The following is a 15,630-nucleotide window of genomic DNA, read 5'->3' as shown; positions in this document are numbered from 1 at the left end:
AAGCAAAAATAAATTATATTATAACATTAGTAGTATCAGGAATCTTTTATTTCCATAAATGGTTATGCCACTGTTTCAAAAAACTTCTGATTGTTCTTATCTGTTTATACTCTCAAATAACTTTCAGAATCTTAGAGTTCTCAGATAGTAAACAAAGTCCATTGGGATTTTTTAATGTAATTATATTAAATTTATAAATTTAACTTATAATTAATTTAGTTTTCCAGTCCCCTAAACAGTATTTATTCCCTTGTACTTGAGATTTCTGTTTCAGTTACCTTTGGTGTGTATTTATTAAAAAAAAAAACCAAAACACTCAAAACGTAATGCCGTCAAATAGCAAGTTATTATTATTTTATTGCAATCTCTTGTGGTTTGTAGTCAGATGACAACTGAAGCTTCAGTCTACGCCCACTAGGCTGGATGTCCAAGATGGTTTCATCGTTCTTTAGTTAAGCTCATCATTATCCCTCCTCATGGCCTCTCCCTTCAGCAGAGTAGCCTAGATTTCCTAGCCTCGGTGGCTCAGGGCTCCAGGAATTGGAAGCAGTCTTATTAAAGCTAGCCTAGATTTGGCATATGGTTACTTTTGTCATGTTCTATTGGTCAAATCTGTCACCTGACAACCGTGATTCAAAAGATGGAGGAACATTTAACACTTGCTGGGTAAGTAGCCTGTCTACCATCTTTGGAGAGGAGCTTCCACATCTTCTTTATTGATCTTTATCTGAGAATTTTCTTCATAAAAGTACTTAAAATTTGTGTTGCTATAGCAATTTGTATGCTGTTTTCTTTTATGGCTTCCTTCCTAAGCAGTTATTGCTAATATGAAGGAAAGATATTATCTTTGATATATTTATTTCATATTCAATCACCTTACTAAGTAGTCTAAACTGATTCTAATTACTTATTATTTTAACATCCTGGTTCTCCTGAGAAGAAATCATACTATCTGAAAATAAAGACTTTTTTCTCCTCTTTTTCAGTAGCTAAGTCTCTTATCTATTGCACCAGTTAGGACTTCTAGAACAAGACTAATAAAAAGCAGCCTTGTTTTGCTTTTGTTGTATAATGTTTTAAGTACAAGTATACTGAAGTTGTAAACTGGACATATTTTATCAGCATACATATTTCCCAGGGCTAAATTAAACCACTTATTTTCATATGATAATATAGTACAAATGAATAGAAAAGTAGATTCTTATTCCAGATAAATTGAATTTATGGAGCAGGACAATGAAACAAAGATGAGGAAAAAAGTAACTAATATATTTTAGATACTGCAATATTTTCTCCCTGAAATCTATAAACTTGTTCCCAAAATAAATCATAACCATAAAATATTCCATTAACTCCCACAAATAGCTGATATCTCTAGATAAACATAAAACATCATAAATCTCAACTATTTGTCCTTTCTTCTCAAGCTTGACTATTTACACTAGATGTAAAGAATCATATTAAGCACAGAAATATTAGAATATGGCTTTTCAGCTCTCTTATACTCACAAGTGGCTGATATTCATATGGTGGAGCATATTCTTCAGCATATGTTGTCAATGTACACCTAAGAAAGATAAGTCAATATCTGAGAAAAGAATGACTCCAAAAGAAAGATATCTTAATTTTTTAGTAGTATGTGCTTTAAACAAAATAAAAACATTTCAAGGACATTAGCCCTAATAAAATTTTTTAATTTTTTAAATTCCCAGGCCTCATTTATAGTGTTAACTATCACCAGCAAGGTGCCTTCCTTCAATTACTTCCAGTACCACCTACTATTCTTCTATACTAATGATATGCTATCAAGTCCCAAAGCTCAGGTGCATTCCAGACAAGGGTTCTCTTTTCCACTCACTTTCTACTTTTCAAACTTTTTGACCCTATACCCCATGTTCTCTGCTAGATGGCAACTGAAAAATACACAACCAGGTAGTCTGAGATTACATAGTTTCCCCAACCTCCACTCCATGAAATACATAGAAATGTTGAGTGAAATACATCCTTCTCCCCCAAGTCTACAAACACAGCCTAAGACTCAAAGCTGGAGTTTGAACTGCCTATCAAGGGCAGGAGACATGACCTTGGATTCACAGAAGGCACAGAGCTAAATTGCTACTTATACAAAGGAGTCTGTAAAGGCTATAACTCCGTATGTGTGTGTGCTAAGTGTCCAACTCTTTGTGACCCTATAGACTGTATCCCACCAGAGCTAAACTACTGCTTCCAGTCAAGAGTCTGTAAATGTTGTACCTAAATATAAAAGAGACCAAAGAAACTCTAGCCATCAGACTAGGGAAACTTGCAAGAAAGTTCCTCTCATCTGGTACTCAGAATAGGGGAAAATTTTTTTCTCCTATGAGAAATTACTGTCCTGATTCTGCTCCTGGCAATATTATGGGATTAGATGGTCAAAGAAATTCATCTGAGAATTGCAAGCCTAAAAATACCAGGAAAAAGGACATTTAAACATTTTAACATATGACTGAGCTGATGGGAGGGTAGAGAACAAGCAGAAGAATTCAAAAATAACTAGGATGTCAACTAAGAATGGTTACTGGGTATAGATGCTAATATTAATTGGTAACCACCAATTAATTACTGTCAGACTTTCAAGATGTGATTTCCAGAGGCGCAATATTAGCATTATCTGGGGACTTGTTAGAAATGCAAATACTTGGATGTCACACCAAGTCCACTGAATTAGAAATTCTAGGAGTGGGCCCCACAATCTTGCTTTAACAAGCCCTTTAGGTCAGTGGTTCCCCAACCTTTTTGGCAATAGGGACCTACTAGACTGGGAATGGGGGGACATGGTTTGGGGATGATTCAAGCACATTACATTTATCGTGCATTTCATTTTTGTTATTATTACATCAGCTCCACTGGAGACCATCAAGCATTAGATCCTGGATGTTGGGGACCCCTGCTCTAGGTGATTCTAAAAGTATGAGTATTGGCAATTAAAAGAACAAAAATTAGAAATGTAACTTTCAAACCAGCAAATAGGATATTCTTTAATATTTTTAAAGAACAGTCTAATAGAAAGCAGGAAAGGATAACAAAAGTCAAAATTTTATCTGCTCAGAAGACAAATTAAAATCATAAAAAACTAAACACCTTGGTATTCACAAAGAAAGTAAAGGAATTAAACCCATCAGTGAAAATATTTTCTCAGACTTAAATTGAAAATCAAGTTGTATTGTATAGCCCAACTCTATGAGGTGTTTTTTGTTTTTGGTTTTGGTTTTCAAGCATAGTTATCTATAATGTTATATTTTATAATATTTTATAATATCATATTTTAGGTACAGCATAGTGATTCAGTATTCTTATAGATTATACTTCATTAACAGTTATAACAAAATAATGGCTATAATTCCCTGTGTTGTACAGTCTATACTTGTTGCTTGTTTATTTTATACATAAAGGTTTTGTATATCATACTCCTATCTTCCTCCTCCTCTTTTCCTTCTCCCCATTGGTAACCCACTAGCTTGTTTTCTGTGGGTCTGTTTCCGTTTTGCTATATACATTTGTTTGATTATTTTTTTACATTACACATATAAGTGATAACATACAGTATGTCTTCTTCTGTCTGACTTTTCTCACTAGGCCTAATATTCTCCAGGTCCTCCCATGATGCCGCAAATGGCAGGGTGACATTCTTTTTATGGCTGAGTAAAATATACCATTTTATATATTGCTGGGAGCCAGCGTGAGGAACTCTGCCGTTGCAAAGGTCACGAGGAAGGAGGCTCGGCATACACAAAGGCGGGATCAAGCCTCAGGAGATCTCCTGTTCCCGAGCATCTACCCCCAAAACCACAGTCTGCCTACTTTACTGCTTCATGCTCTCACCTACACCTCTGACTTTACAGGGGGCTCGCTCTGTAAAGGAGTTAACTTAGGACTCCAGATAATAAATCTCCTGGGCGTGACAGGGTGTCTCAGGTCAAACCTCTCTGCTGGCAGACTAGCTTATGTGACAGGATTATCCACACTCCTGCCACTACACACATGACTGTTTACTACCTCTCAACCATAAACAGCACAGAGAGTTTGGAGTATTTTGAAAGTCTTAATTAGCATAGGGCTTTTCTTATTGTTGGATATCCCTGGTGGCTCAGATGGTAAAGCGTCTGCCTACAATGCGGGAGACCCAGGTTCAATCCCTGGGTTGGGAAGATCCCCTGGAGAAGGAAATGGCAACCCACTCCAGTACTCTTGCCTGGAGAATCCCATAGATGGAGGAGCCAGGTGGGCTACAGTCCATGGGGTTGCAAAAAGTCGGACACGACTGAGCGACTTCACTTTTTTTCTTTCTTTTCTCATTGTTGAGTCAATGATTGCCGCCAGGCCTCCATATCCTTAGGCACCTGGGAGTATGTTAATCAATGTAATTGGAATATAGAAAAGGAAATATAGTAGTTTTGATGTTAGCAATACTAGACTTTTTGAGTTAATGAATTTTCTCTTTTGTTATAGATCACTGTACTCCTCTTTCTTTGTTATAAATCACTGTGTCCTTGCTATGTAAAAATGTAACTTTAATCTTAAGACTAAATAGATCTTAAGGGGAACAAGTTTTCTGATCGATTAACCTTTATCAATAGAAAGAAAGCTGGGGCCATGAAATGTTGATTGGTCTCCAGACCAGAAGATATTGTAAACAAATGTAAGACCCTTGTAAGAACAAAGATATGCTGATAAGGTCAGAACAGCTGACCCTGTGTGACTCTGTTTCTTGTATTTATCTCTATGTATAACTAAAAGTATAAAAGTAGACCTGGAAAATAAAGAAACGGGACCAGTTCCTGGAAAGACTGGTTTCCCCCATGTGGTCTTTTCTCGTTCTCTTCTCTTCTGGCTGAATTCCCATCTGGAGTGTGGAGGCTCGCCATGTCTACTTACCTGCCCTGGCTTCTAAGACCCATGCGAGAGGGAGCCCAAGGCGGGGCAAGCCCCAGGGCGCCGGTGGCCTATGTAGATGGTGCAAACTCCTTGTCTTGGAGTTTTATTGGTTTTCCACGTAAACCAAGTTATTCAGCCCCTTTTCTCCACTAATATTTCCTACTACACAATCCTTTTCTAATCTCTCTTTATATCTGTAATTAAATAAGTTCTTTCCTAGGACGCCGACTCCATCCCCCCTTCGAATTCCCTGGATCCACCGGGGCTGGACCCCAGCAATATATATACCACATCTTTATTCATTTGTTGATGGACATTTTGGTTGCTTCCATATCCTGGCAAGTGTAAACAGTGCTGCTCTGAACATTACAGTATATGTATCTTTTCAAATTAGCATTCCTGTTTTTTCTGGAAATATACTCAGGAGAGTAATTGCTGGATCATAAGGTAGTTTTATTTTTAGTTTTTTTGAGAAAACTTCATACTGTTTTCCACAGAGTCTGTACTAATTTACATTCCCAAGAATGTGCAGGGGTTCCATTTTTTCCACATCCTCACCCATGTTTGTTATTTGTATTATTTTTTAATGATAGCTGTTCTGATAGGTGTAAGGTGATATCTCATTTTTGTTTTGATTCAGTCAGTTCAGTTCAGTCCACTCAGTCATGTCCCATTCTTTGCAACCCCATGAACTGCAGCACACCAGGCCTCCCTGTACATCACCAACTCCCGGAGTCTACCCAAAACCATGTCCCTCGAGTCGGTGATGCCATCCAACCATCTCATCCTCTGTTGTCCCCTTCTCCTCCTGCCCTCAATCTTTCCCAGCATCAGGGACTTTTCAAATGAGTCAGCTCTTCCCATCAGGTGGTCAAAGTACTGGAGTTTCAGCTTCAGCATCAGTCCTTTCAAAGAACACCCAGGACTGATTTCCTTTAGGATGGACTGGTTAGATCTCCTTGCTGTCCAAGGGACTCTCAAGAGTCTTCTCCAAAACCACAGTTCAAAAACATCAATTCTTTGGTGCTCAGCTTTCTTTATAGTCCAACTTTCACATCCATACATGATTACTGGAAAAACCTTGACTAGACTAACCTTGCCTCGACTAGATGGACCTTTGTTGGCAAAGTAATGTCTCTGCTTTTTAATATGCTGTCTAGGTAGGTAATAACTTTCCTTCCAAGGAGTAAGTGTATTTTAATTTCATGGCTCCAATCACCATCTGCAGTGATTTTGGAGTCCCCCAAAATAGTCAGCCACTGTTTCCCCATCTATTTCCCATGAAGTGATGGGACCAGATGCCATGATCTTCGTTTTCTGAATGTTGAGCTTTAGGCCAAATTTTCACTCTCCTCTTTCAATTTCATCAAGAGGCTCTTTAGTTCTTCTTCACTTTCTGCCATAAGGGTGGTGTCATCTGCATATCTGAGGTTGTTGATATTTCTCCCAGCAATCTTGATTCCAGCTTCTGCTTCCTCCAGCCCAGCATTTCTCATGATATACTCTGCATATAAGTTAAATAAGCAGGGTGGCAATATACAGCCTTGATGTACTCCTTTTCCTATTTGGAACCAGTCTGTTGTTCCATGTCCAGTTCTAACTGTTGCTTCCTGACCTGCATACAGGTTTCTCAAGAGGCATATCAGGTGGTCTGGTATTCCCATCTCTTTCAGAATTTTCCAGTGTATTGTGATCCACACAGTCAAAGGCTTTGGCATAGTTAATAAAGGAGAAATAGATGTTTTTCTGGAACTCTCCTGCCTTTTCCATGATCCAGCAGCTGTTGGCAATTTGATGTCTGGTTCCTCTGCCTTTTCTAAAACCAGCTTGAACATCTGGAAGTTCATGGTTCACGTATTGCTGAAGCCTGGCTTGGAAAATTTTGAGCATTACTTTACTAGTGTGTGAGATGAGTGCAACTGTGTGGTAGTTTGAGCATTCTTTGGCATTGCCTTTCTTTGGGATTGGAGTGAAAACTGACCTTTTTCCAGTCCTGTGGCCACTGCTGAGTTTTCCAAATTTGCTGGCATATTGAATGCAGCACTTCCACAGCATCATCTTTCAGGATTTGAAATAGCTCAACTGGAATTCCATCACCTCCACTAGCTTTGTTCATAGTGATGCTTCCTCAGGCCCATTGACTTCACATTCTAGGATGTCTGGCTTGAGGTGAGTGATCACACCATCATGATTATCTGGGTTGTGAAGATCTTTTTTGTACAGTTCTTCTGTGTATTCTTGCCACCTCTTCTTAATAACTTCTGCTTCTGTTAGGTCCATACCTTTTCTGTCCTTTATTGAGCCCATCTTTGCATGATATTTCATTTGCATGACATTTCATTCCCTTGGTATCTCTAATTTTCTTGAAGAGATCTCTAGACTTTCCCATTCTATTGTTTTTCTCTATTCCTTTGCATTGATCACTGAGGAGGGCTTTCTTATCTCTCCTTGCTATTCTTTGGAACTCTGCATTCAAATGGATATATCTTTCCTTTTCTCCTTTGCTTTTCACTTCCCTTCTTTTCATAGATATTTGTAAGGCCTACTCAGAGAGCCATTTTGCTTTTTTGCATTTCTTTTTCTCAGGGATGGTCTTGACCTGTCTCTGGTACAAAGTCACATACCTCCATCCACAGTTCATCAGACACTCTGTCTATCAGATATAGTCCCTTAAATCTATTTCTCACTTCCACTGTATAGTCATAAGGATTTGATTTAGGTCATACCTGAATGGTCTAGTGGTTTTCTCCACTTTCTTCAATTTCAGTCTGAATTTGGCAATAAGGAGTTCATGATCTGAGCCACAGTCAGCTCCCAGTCTTGTTTTTTGCTGACTGTATAGAGCTTCTCCATCTTTGGCTGCAAAGAATATAATCAACCTGATTTCGGTGCCGACCATCTGGTTATGTCCATGTGTAGAGTCTTCTCTTGTGTTGTTGGAAGAGCGTGTTTGCTGTGACCAGTGCGTTCTCTTAGCAGAACTCTATTAGCCTTTGCCCTGCTTCATTCTGTACTCCAAGGCCAAATTTGCCTGTTACTCCAAGTGTTTCTTGACTTCCTACTTTTGCATTCCAGTCCCCTATAATGAAAAGGACATCTTTTTGGGGTGTTAGTTCTAAAAGGTCTTGTAGGTCTTCATAGAACCATTCAACTTCAGCCTTTTCAGTGTTACTCGTCTGAGCATAGACTTGGATTATCATGATATTGAATGGTTTGCCTTGGAAATGAACAGAGATTATTCTGTTGTTTTTGCGATTGCATCCAAGTACTGCATTTTGGACTCTTTTGTTGACTATGATGGCTACTTCATTTCTTCTAAGGGATTCCTGCCCACAATAGTAGATATAATGGTCATCTGAGTTAAATTCACCCATTCCAGTCCATCTTAGTTCATTGATTCCTAGAATGTCGATGTTCACTCTTGTCATCTCCTGTTTAACAACTTCCAATTTGCCTTGATTCATGGATCTAACATTCCAGGTTCCTATGCAATATTGCTCTTTACAGCATCAAACCCTGCTTTCATCACCACTCCCATTCACAACTGGGTGTTGTTTTTGCTTTGGCTCCATCCCTTCATTCTTTCTGGAGTTATTTCTCCACTGATCTCCAGTAGCATATTGGGCACCTACCGACCTTGGGATTTCATCTTTCAGTGTCCTATCTTTTTGCCTTTTCATACTGTTCATGGGGTTCTCAAGGCAAGAATACTGAAATGGTTTGCCATTCCCTTCTCCAGTGGACCACATAAAGTTAGATTTGCATTCAAATAATTAACAATGCTGAGCAACTGTTCATGTGCCTCCTAGCGATCTGTGTGTCTTCCTCAGAAAAATGTCTATTCAGGTCTTCTGCCCATTTTTTAATTGGGTTGTTTGTTTTTTGATATTGAGTTGTATGAGCTATTTATATATTTTGGATATTAACCCCCTGTTGATCTCAGCATTTGCAAATATTTTCTCCTATTCAATAAGTTATCTTTTCATATTGTCAATGGTTTCATTCGCCATGCAAAAGCATTTAAGTTTTATTTGTTATCCTATTTGCTTATTTTTGCTTTTATTTATTTTGCTTTAGGAGACAGACTCCAAAAAGCACTGCTATGATTTATGTCAAAGAGTGTTCTGCTTATGTTTTCCTCTAGGAAACTTATGGTATCTGGTCTTACATTCAGGTCTTTAATCGTATAATTTATTTTTTGAATACGGTGTTAGAGAATGTTCTAATTTCATTCTTTTACATGTAGCTGTCCAATTTTTATGTCCAGCACTACTTATTGAAGGGAGTGTCTTTTCTCCACTGTATATTCTTGCCTACTTTGTCATAGATTATTTCACCATAGATGCATGGGTTTATTTCTAGACTCTCTAGTCTGTCTCATTAATCTATGTATCTGGTTTTATGCCAGTACCATGCTCTTTTGATTACTGTAGCATTTTAGTAGATTCTGAAGTCAGCAAGAATGATACCTTCAGCCTTGTTATTTTTTCTGAAGATCACGCTGGCAATTTTTGCCACACATTAACACACATTAGTCTTTTGTGGTTCCATATAAATTTTAGGATTATTTGTTCTAGTTCCATGAAAACTGTCATGAGTATTTTAACAAGGATTGCATTAATTGTTTGCTTTGGATAGTATGGCCATTTTAACAATATTAATTTTCTAATCCATGAACATGGGATATCTTTCCATTTTAAAATATCATCTCTAATTTCCTTTATATATTTTAAATATCATCTTCAATTTAAATATATAAAAATATAAATCAATGTTTTATAGTTTCCAGAGTATAGGTATTTCACCTCCTTGGTTAAGTTCAGTCTTAGGTATTTTATAATTTTTTATTCAATTTTAAATGAGTGCCCCCCTTTTTTGCTTTCTCTTTCTGAAAGCTCATTATTAGTGATTAATAATATACAAATTTCTGTATATTAATCTTGTATCTTACAACTTTACTGAATTTATTTATTAGTTCTAATAGTTTCTTGTTAGAAATTTTAGGGTTTTCTATAATGGCACCCCACTCGAGTACTCTTGCCTGGAATCCCATGGATGGAGGAGCCTGGTAGGCTGCAGTCCATGAGGTCGCTAAGAGTTGGACATGACTGAGCGACTTCACTTTCACTTTTCACTTTCATGCATTGGAGAGGGAAATGGCAACCCACTCCAGTATTTTGCCTGGAGAATCCCAGGGACGGGGGAGCCTGGTGGGCTGCCGTCTATGGGGTTGCACAGAGTCGGACATGACTGAAGCGACTTAGCAGCAGCAGCATACACAGTATCAGGGCTTCCCCGTTAGCTCAGATGGTAAAGCATCTGCCTGCAATGCAGGATCCCTGGATTCGATCACTGGGTTGGGAAGATGCCCTGGAGAAGGAAATGGCAGCCCACTCCAGTACTCTTGCCTGGAAAATTCCGTGGGTGGAGGGGCCTGGTAGGCTACAGTCCATAGGATCACAAAGAGCTGGACATGACTGAGCAACTTTACTGGTTCACTGGATACACAGTATCATGTCATCTGCCAATAGTAACAATTTTACTTCTTCCCTTCCACCTTGGATGCCTTTTATTCCCTTTTCTTATATGACTACTGTGGCTAGGACTTCCAATACCATGTAAATAGAAGTGGCAAGACTGGGCATCCTTGTCTTGTTCCAGACTCTTGGCATATATTGGGGCATGAGCTGTGGTAGACTAGCCACAGTCACAGTACTGTTCTGGGCTGTCTCTGAGGCATTGCTTGAGTAAGCATTAACTTGGCCATTGTGTCACTTTGGTATCCCATAGCCAAGCTTTTCCCCTGGTCTTGGCAGTTCTAGATCTCTGTGATGTGAAGTAAGTGAGGCTACAGCATTTGCTCAGCTCAGGCTGGGGCACATGCCAGAGTGTTTGCAGGAAACTCAGCAACCACTAGAGCAGTCTTCAGCTGACCTCTGATCTGCCTCAGAATCCAGGCTTCACACAACCCTTCTATTAGTCTCAGCGGTCCTCCAGCCAGCCAAGGGGGCTCATCTCTCCTTTTCTGAGCCCTAGGACTGGGGTACCTAATGGGTGACTTGAACCATTCAGTCTCTGGGACATGTCTCCACTCATGCAATCTTTTTCTTCTGGGTCCCCTCCCAGGGGCATAGATCCCAGGTTGACTGCTTTTCTTTCCTCTCTACTTGATTACATGTGGACTTTTGTTATAGTCTTGGTTGTACAGAGGTCTTTCTGCCAGTTTCCAGTTAGCTTACAGTGAGAATTTTTCCACGTGTAGATGTATTTTTTAATGTGTTCATGGGGGGAGGAGAGTTCCATGTCCTCCTACTCTACATCTTGGTTGATCTCCTCCCAACTCTATGCTTTTTACACCTAAAATAAAATTATTTTCCAAAAAATGTTTGAAAATAAAAGTGAAGTGAAGTCACTCAGTCATGTCCGACTTTCTGCGACCCCATGGACTGTAGCCCACCTGGCTCCTCCATCCATGGGATTCTCCAGGCAAGAGTACTGGAATGGGTTGCCATTTCCTTCTCCAGGGGATCTTCCCAACCCAGGGATCGAACCTGGGTCTCCCGCATTGTAGGCAGACGCTTTACTATCTAAGCCACCAGGGGGATATAAAAATATATATCCAGCAAATATTAACCAAAAGCAAGTGTTCTTACTAATATCATATGTAATTGATATTGAATCAAAAATTATTAGTTATAAAGATCATTACCTACTGATTAAAGGAATAAGTGAGTAAAGAAGACATAATAATCCCAAATCAATAAACCTAACAACACACAGAATATGTAAGACAAAATGACTAATTCACAGTTATAGAGGAAGAATGTACCACATGCCTAGAACTTGGGTTTCTTAAACCTAAATCTACATACATCTTCCAATACCGTATAGATTAACAGCAAACAAAATCATGTAAGTGTTGATGCATAGAGTGTAACAGAGGCTAGAAAAGACTACAAACTTCTGTTTACACATAGGTGGGAGAACAATCCAGAATCAGTAGAACCAGATCCAGAGCCTTTAGGAGCAAAATCACGCAAGGATTACGTGGAAGAGGAGAAAGAGAAATACTGAGAACAAGTTGGGAAAATGCTGAAAACAAGCCTGAGACTAGAGGATTTGAACAACGGCTTTCCAAGAAAGCCAGAGCTAGGCTTTCCTGGTGGCTCAGAGGTTAAAGCGTCTGCCTGCAATGCGGGAGACTTGGGTTCGATCCCTGGGTTGGGAAGATTCTGGGTTGAGCGACTTCACTCACTCACTCTTTCCAAGAAAAAGACTTGGAAAGTATGCAAGACCACAATAACAGTCTTGGTAAGGCACTGCCTCTAGTAAACTAACAAGGTAAAGAAAAATAAGAATAAGCCCACAAGTTAAGGGTCCTAGAACCACCATTCTTTCATAAAAGATGCCATTAACGAAATAAAGCTCATTTCACTGATTCAACAGAAGAGGGCGCTCCTGAACCAAGATATTGAGGAAACTGCCCAACTTTCATTCCCTCTTTGTACAATTACATGGTTGCTACGATTCCAAGAAAACAGCATACTTAAACAGCAAAAGGCAACATTACTATGAGAAGAAAAGAGTAAGTGAAAATCAAAATTAAACTGATGAAAATCCTTCCAAGAAATATTTTCCCAAATAGTCACAGAAGTTCTCCATCAACATTTCTATTAAATGATGTACTAAAGATTCTGGCAGATACAGTAAAACAAGAAAAAGAAGGACAAATATACTAATGTGAATGGAAGAACAATATTCTCATTTTCCAACAGATGATAAGGTTGTATGTTAGACTACTCAAAAGAATCTACAAATCATAGAAATAGGCAATTTTCAGGGAGGTTGTTAGATATAAGATCAATATACAAAAATATAATAGCCATACACCAATAACAAGAAATTAGAAAGTGTGATTAAAGTGGTAAAATCCCACTTACAATTGCAATAAAATCTCTGAGCTTCCTATAGGAATACAACAGAAGATTGACATTTATGAAGAAAATGTATAAAAAAATCAAAAGGACATAAAAGAACCACTTTATTTATAATGGATGACTCAACATATGTTACATATGTGTATGTATGTATATATAACTTCTAAAAGGTTTAATGTCTGATATTTTATATATAGGTCTTGATTAAATTTTAATTTTAAAATTCTATTGCTCAAAAGACTGTATAAACAGAGTTATAAGACTAGAAGGAATTATTATAATATAAAATTAACTAAAGCAAGATTAGCCCAGATTTTAAAAATTCTTACAAATCAATAAAAGACAACATCTCATTAAAATGGGGTTTTTAAATAACCAGTCAATTCATAGTAGAAAAATCAGAATGACTAATAAAATTTTAAAATTAATGAAAGCTTAAAATTCAGACAAATTTAGTGATTAGTGAAATGTGAAGTAAAACTACAATGATATACCATGTTATATCCATTAGATTGGTAAAGACTAAAATTTTTCTAAATGTTGATAAAAATATGAAAGAATGAAATATTCATACATTATTGGTGGCAATATTTTTACAAAATTGAAGATGCACACATCTTAATAACTCAGGAATTCTGAGTATAAAGAAACCCTTGCATATATATTGAAGGAGACATATGTACATGTATACAGATATTCAATGAAGCCTTATTTGCAATAATAAAAATTTGGAAACTATCCAGTGGGTCCATCAACAAGGTGATATATTGGATAACTAGATAAATCATTTTTCAGAAAAAATCATAAAGCAAATGTGATTAAAAATATTAACTTACATTGTAACCAGATAATGAGTTGATGAGTGTTTGAAAGTATTTTATTTGGAAATATTCCATCTTAGAAAATTTAAGTGTGAATAGATGACTATGAATAAACTTATTTTCCTGTTTTATTCTCACCTGATGTCATGACTCAAATATAATTATCATTCAAAGTTTGCTTTGGGCAGGTCGACCTTGAAAGCTAGCATTGGGCATTTTTCAACTCACTTAAAGCAGGCAGAAACCCACTCCCCGAGTTCAGTCCCTTTTCAGTTCAGTTCAGTTGCTCAGTTGTGTCCAACTCTTTGTGACCTCATGGACTGCAGCACGCCAGGCTTCCTTGTCAATCACCAACTCCCGGAGCCTGCTCAAACTCATGTCCATTGGGTCAGTGATGCCATTCAACCATCTCATCCTCTGTTGTCCCCTTCTCCTCCTGCCTTTAATCTTTCCCAGCATCAGGGTTTTTTCCAGTGAGTCAGTTCTTCACATCAGGTGGCCAAAGTATTGGACCTTCAGCTTAAGCATTAGTCCATCCAATGAATAGTCAAGACTGATATCCTTTAATGTGGACTGGTTGGATCTCCTTGCAGTCCAAAGAACTCTCAAGAGTCTTCTCCAACACCACAGTTCAAAAGCATCAGTTCTTTGGTGCTCGGCTTTCTTTATAGTCCAACTCTCATATCCATACATAACTACTAGAAAAACCATAGCTTTGACTAGACAGACCTTTTTTGGCAAAGTAATGTGTCTGCTTTTTAATATGCTGTCTGGGTTGGTCATAGCTTTTATTCCAAGGAGCAAGCATCTTTTAATTTCATGGCTGCAGTCACCATCTGCAGTGAATGGCTGCAGTCACCGTCTGCAGTGATTTGGGAGCCCAAGAAAACAAAGTCAATCACTGTTTCCATTGTTTCCCCATCTATTTCCCATGAAGTGATGGGACTGGATACCATAATCTTCGTTTCCTGAATGTTGAGCTTTAAGCCAACTTTTTCACTCTCCTCTTTTAATTTCATCAAGAGGCTCTTTAGTTCTTCACTTTCTGCCATAAGGGTGGTGTCATCTGCATATCTGAGGTTATTGATATTTCTCCCAGCAATCTTGATTCCAGCTTGTGCTTCCTCCAGCCCAGCATTTCTCATGATGTACTCTGCATATAAGTTAAATAAGCAGGGTAACAATGTACAGCCTTGACATACGCCTTTTGTGATTTGGAACCAGTCTGTTGTTCCATGTTCAGTTCTAACTGTTGCTTTTTGAACTGCATACAGATTTCTCAAGAGGCAGGTTAGGCAGTCTGGTATTCCTGTCTCTTGAAGAATTGTCCACAGTGTGTTGTGATCTATACACTCAAAGACTGTAGTGTAGTCAGTAAAGCAAAGTAGATGTTTTTCTGGAACTCTCTTGCTTTTTCGATGATCCAGTGGATGTTGGCAATTTGATCTCTGGTTCCTCTGCCTTTTCTAAAACCAGCTTGAACATCTGGAAGTTCATGATTCATGTACTGTTGAAGCCTCACTTGGAGATTTTTGAGCATTACCTTGCTAGAATGTGAGATGAATGCAATTGTGTGGTAGTTTGAACATTCTTTGGCATTGGAATGAAAACTGACCTTTTCCAGTCCTGTGGCCCCTGCTGAGTTTTCCAAATTTGCTAGCATATTGAGTGCAGCACTTTCACAGCATCATATTTTAGGATTTGAAATAGCTTAACTGGAATTCCATTACCTCCACTAGCTTTGTTCATAGTGATGCTTTCTAAGGTCCATTTGACTTCGTATTCCAGGATGTCTGGCTCTTGGTGAGTAATCACACCATTGTGGTTATCTGGGTCATGAAGATCAGGCCCTTTTCCCTTTTTTATCACCTCCAGGCATAGAGTCTGATACAAGGTAGACACTGAAAAGTATTTACTAAATGAATAAAGCAATAAAATAGATTAAAACATAAAGAAAT

At 38.2% G+C, this 15,630-nt stretch overlaps 1 protein-coding gene and 1 non-coding gene across 3 annotated transcripts in view; one reads left to right on the top strand and one right to left on the bottom strand.

Annotated features, from left to right (window-relative positions):
* Positions 1 to 15,630, bottom strand: part of CUNH9orf135 (chromosome unknown C9orf135 homolog) — a 100,216-nt gene that overhangs the window by 22,354 nt on the left and 62,232 nt on the right. For both annotated transcript variants that reach the window (XM_040250412.1, XM_040250462.1), the window contains one exon: positions 1,510 to 1,567. In XM_040250412.1, coding sequence (XP_040106346.1) covers positions 1,510 to 1,567 — 58 coding nt within the window. The remainder of the gene's footprint in view (positions 1 to 1,509; positions 1,568 to 15,630) is intronic.
* TRNAC-ACA lies at positions 4,116 to 4,187 on the top strand. Its single transcript has one exon. It is a non-coding gene; the product is annotated as a tRNA-Cys (tRNA).

Source organism: Oryx dammah, unplaced genomic scaffold, assembly GCF_014754425.2.
Source record: "Oryx dammah isolate SB20612 unplaced genomic scaffold, SCBI_Odam_1.1 HiC_scaffold_1, whole genome shotgun sequence".
Classification (NCBI taxonomy): domain Eukaryota; kingdom Metazoa; phylum Chordata; class Mammalia; order Artiodactyla; family Bovidae; genus Oryx; species Oryx dammah.
The sequence above is the reverse complement of the archived record's forward strand: the minus strand, read 5'-3'. Positions and strand labels throughout refer to the sequence as shown.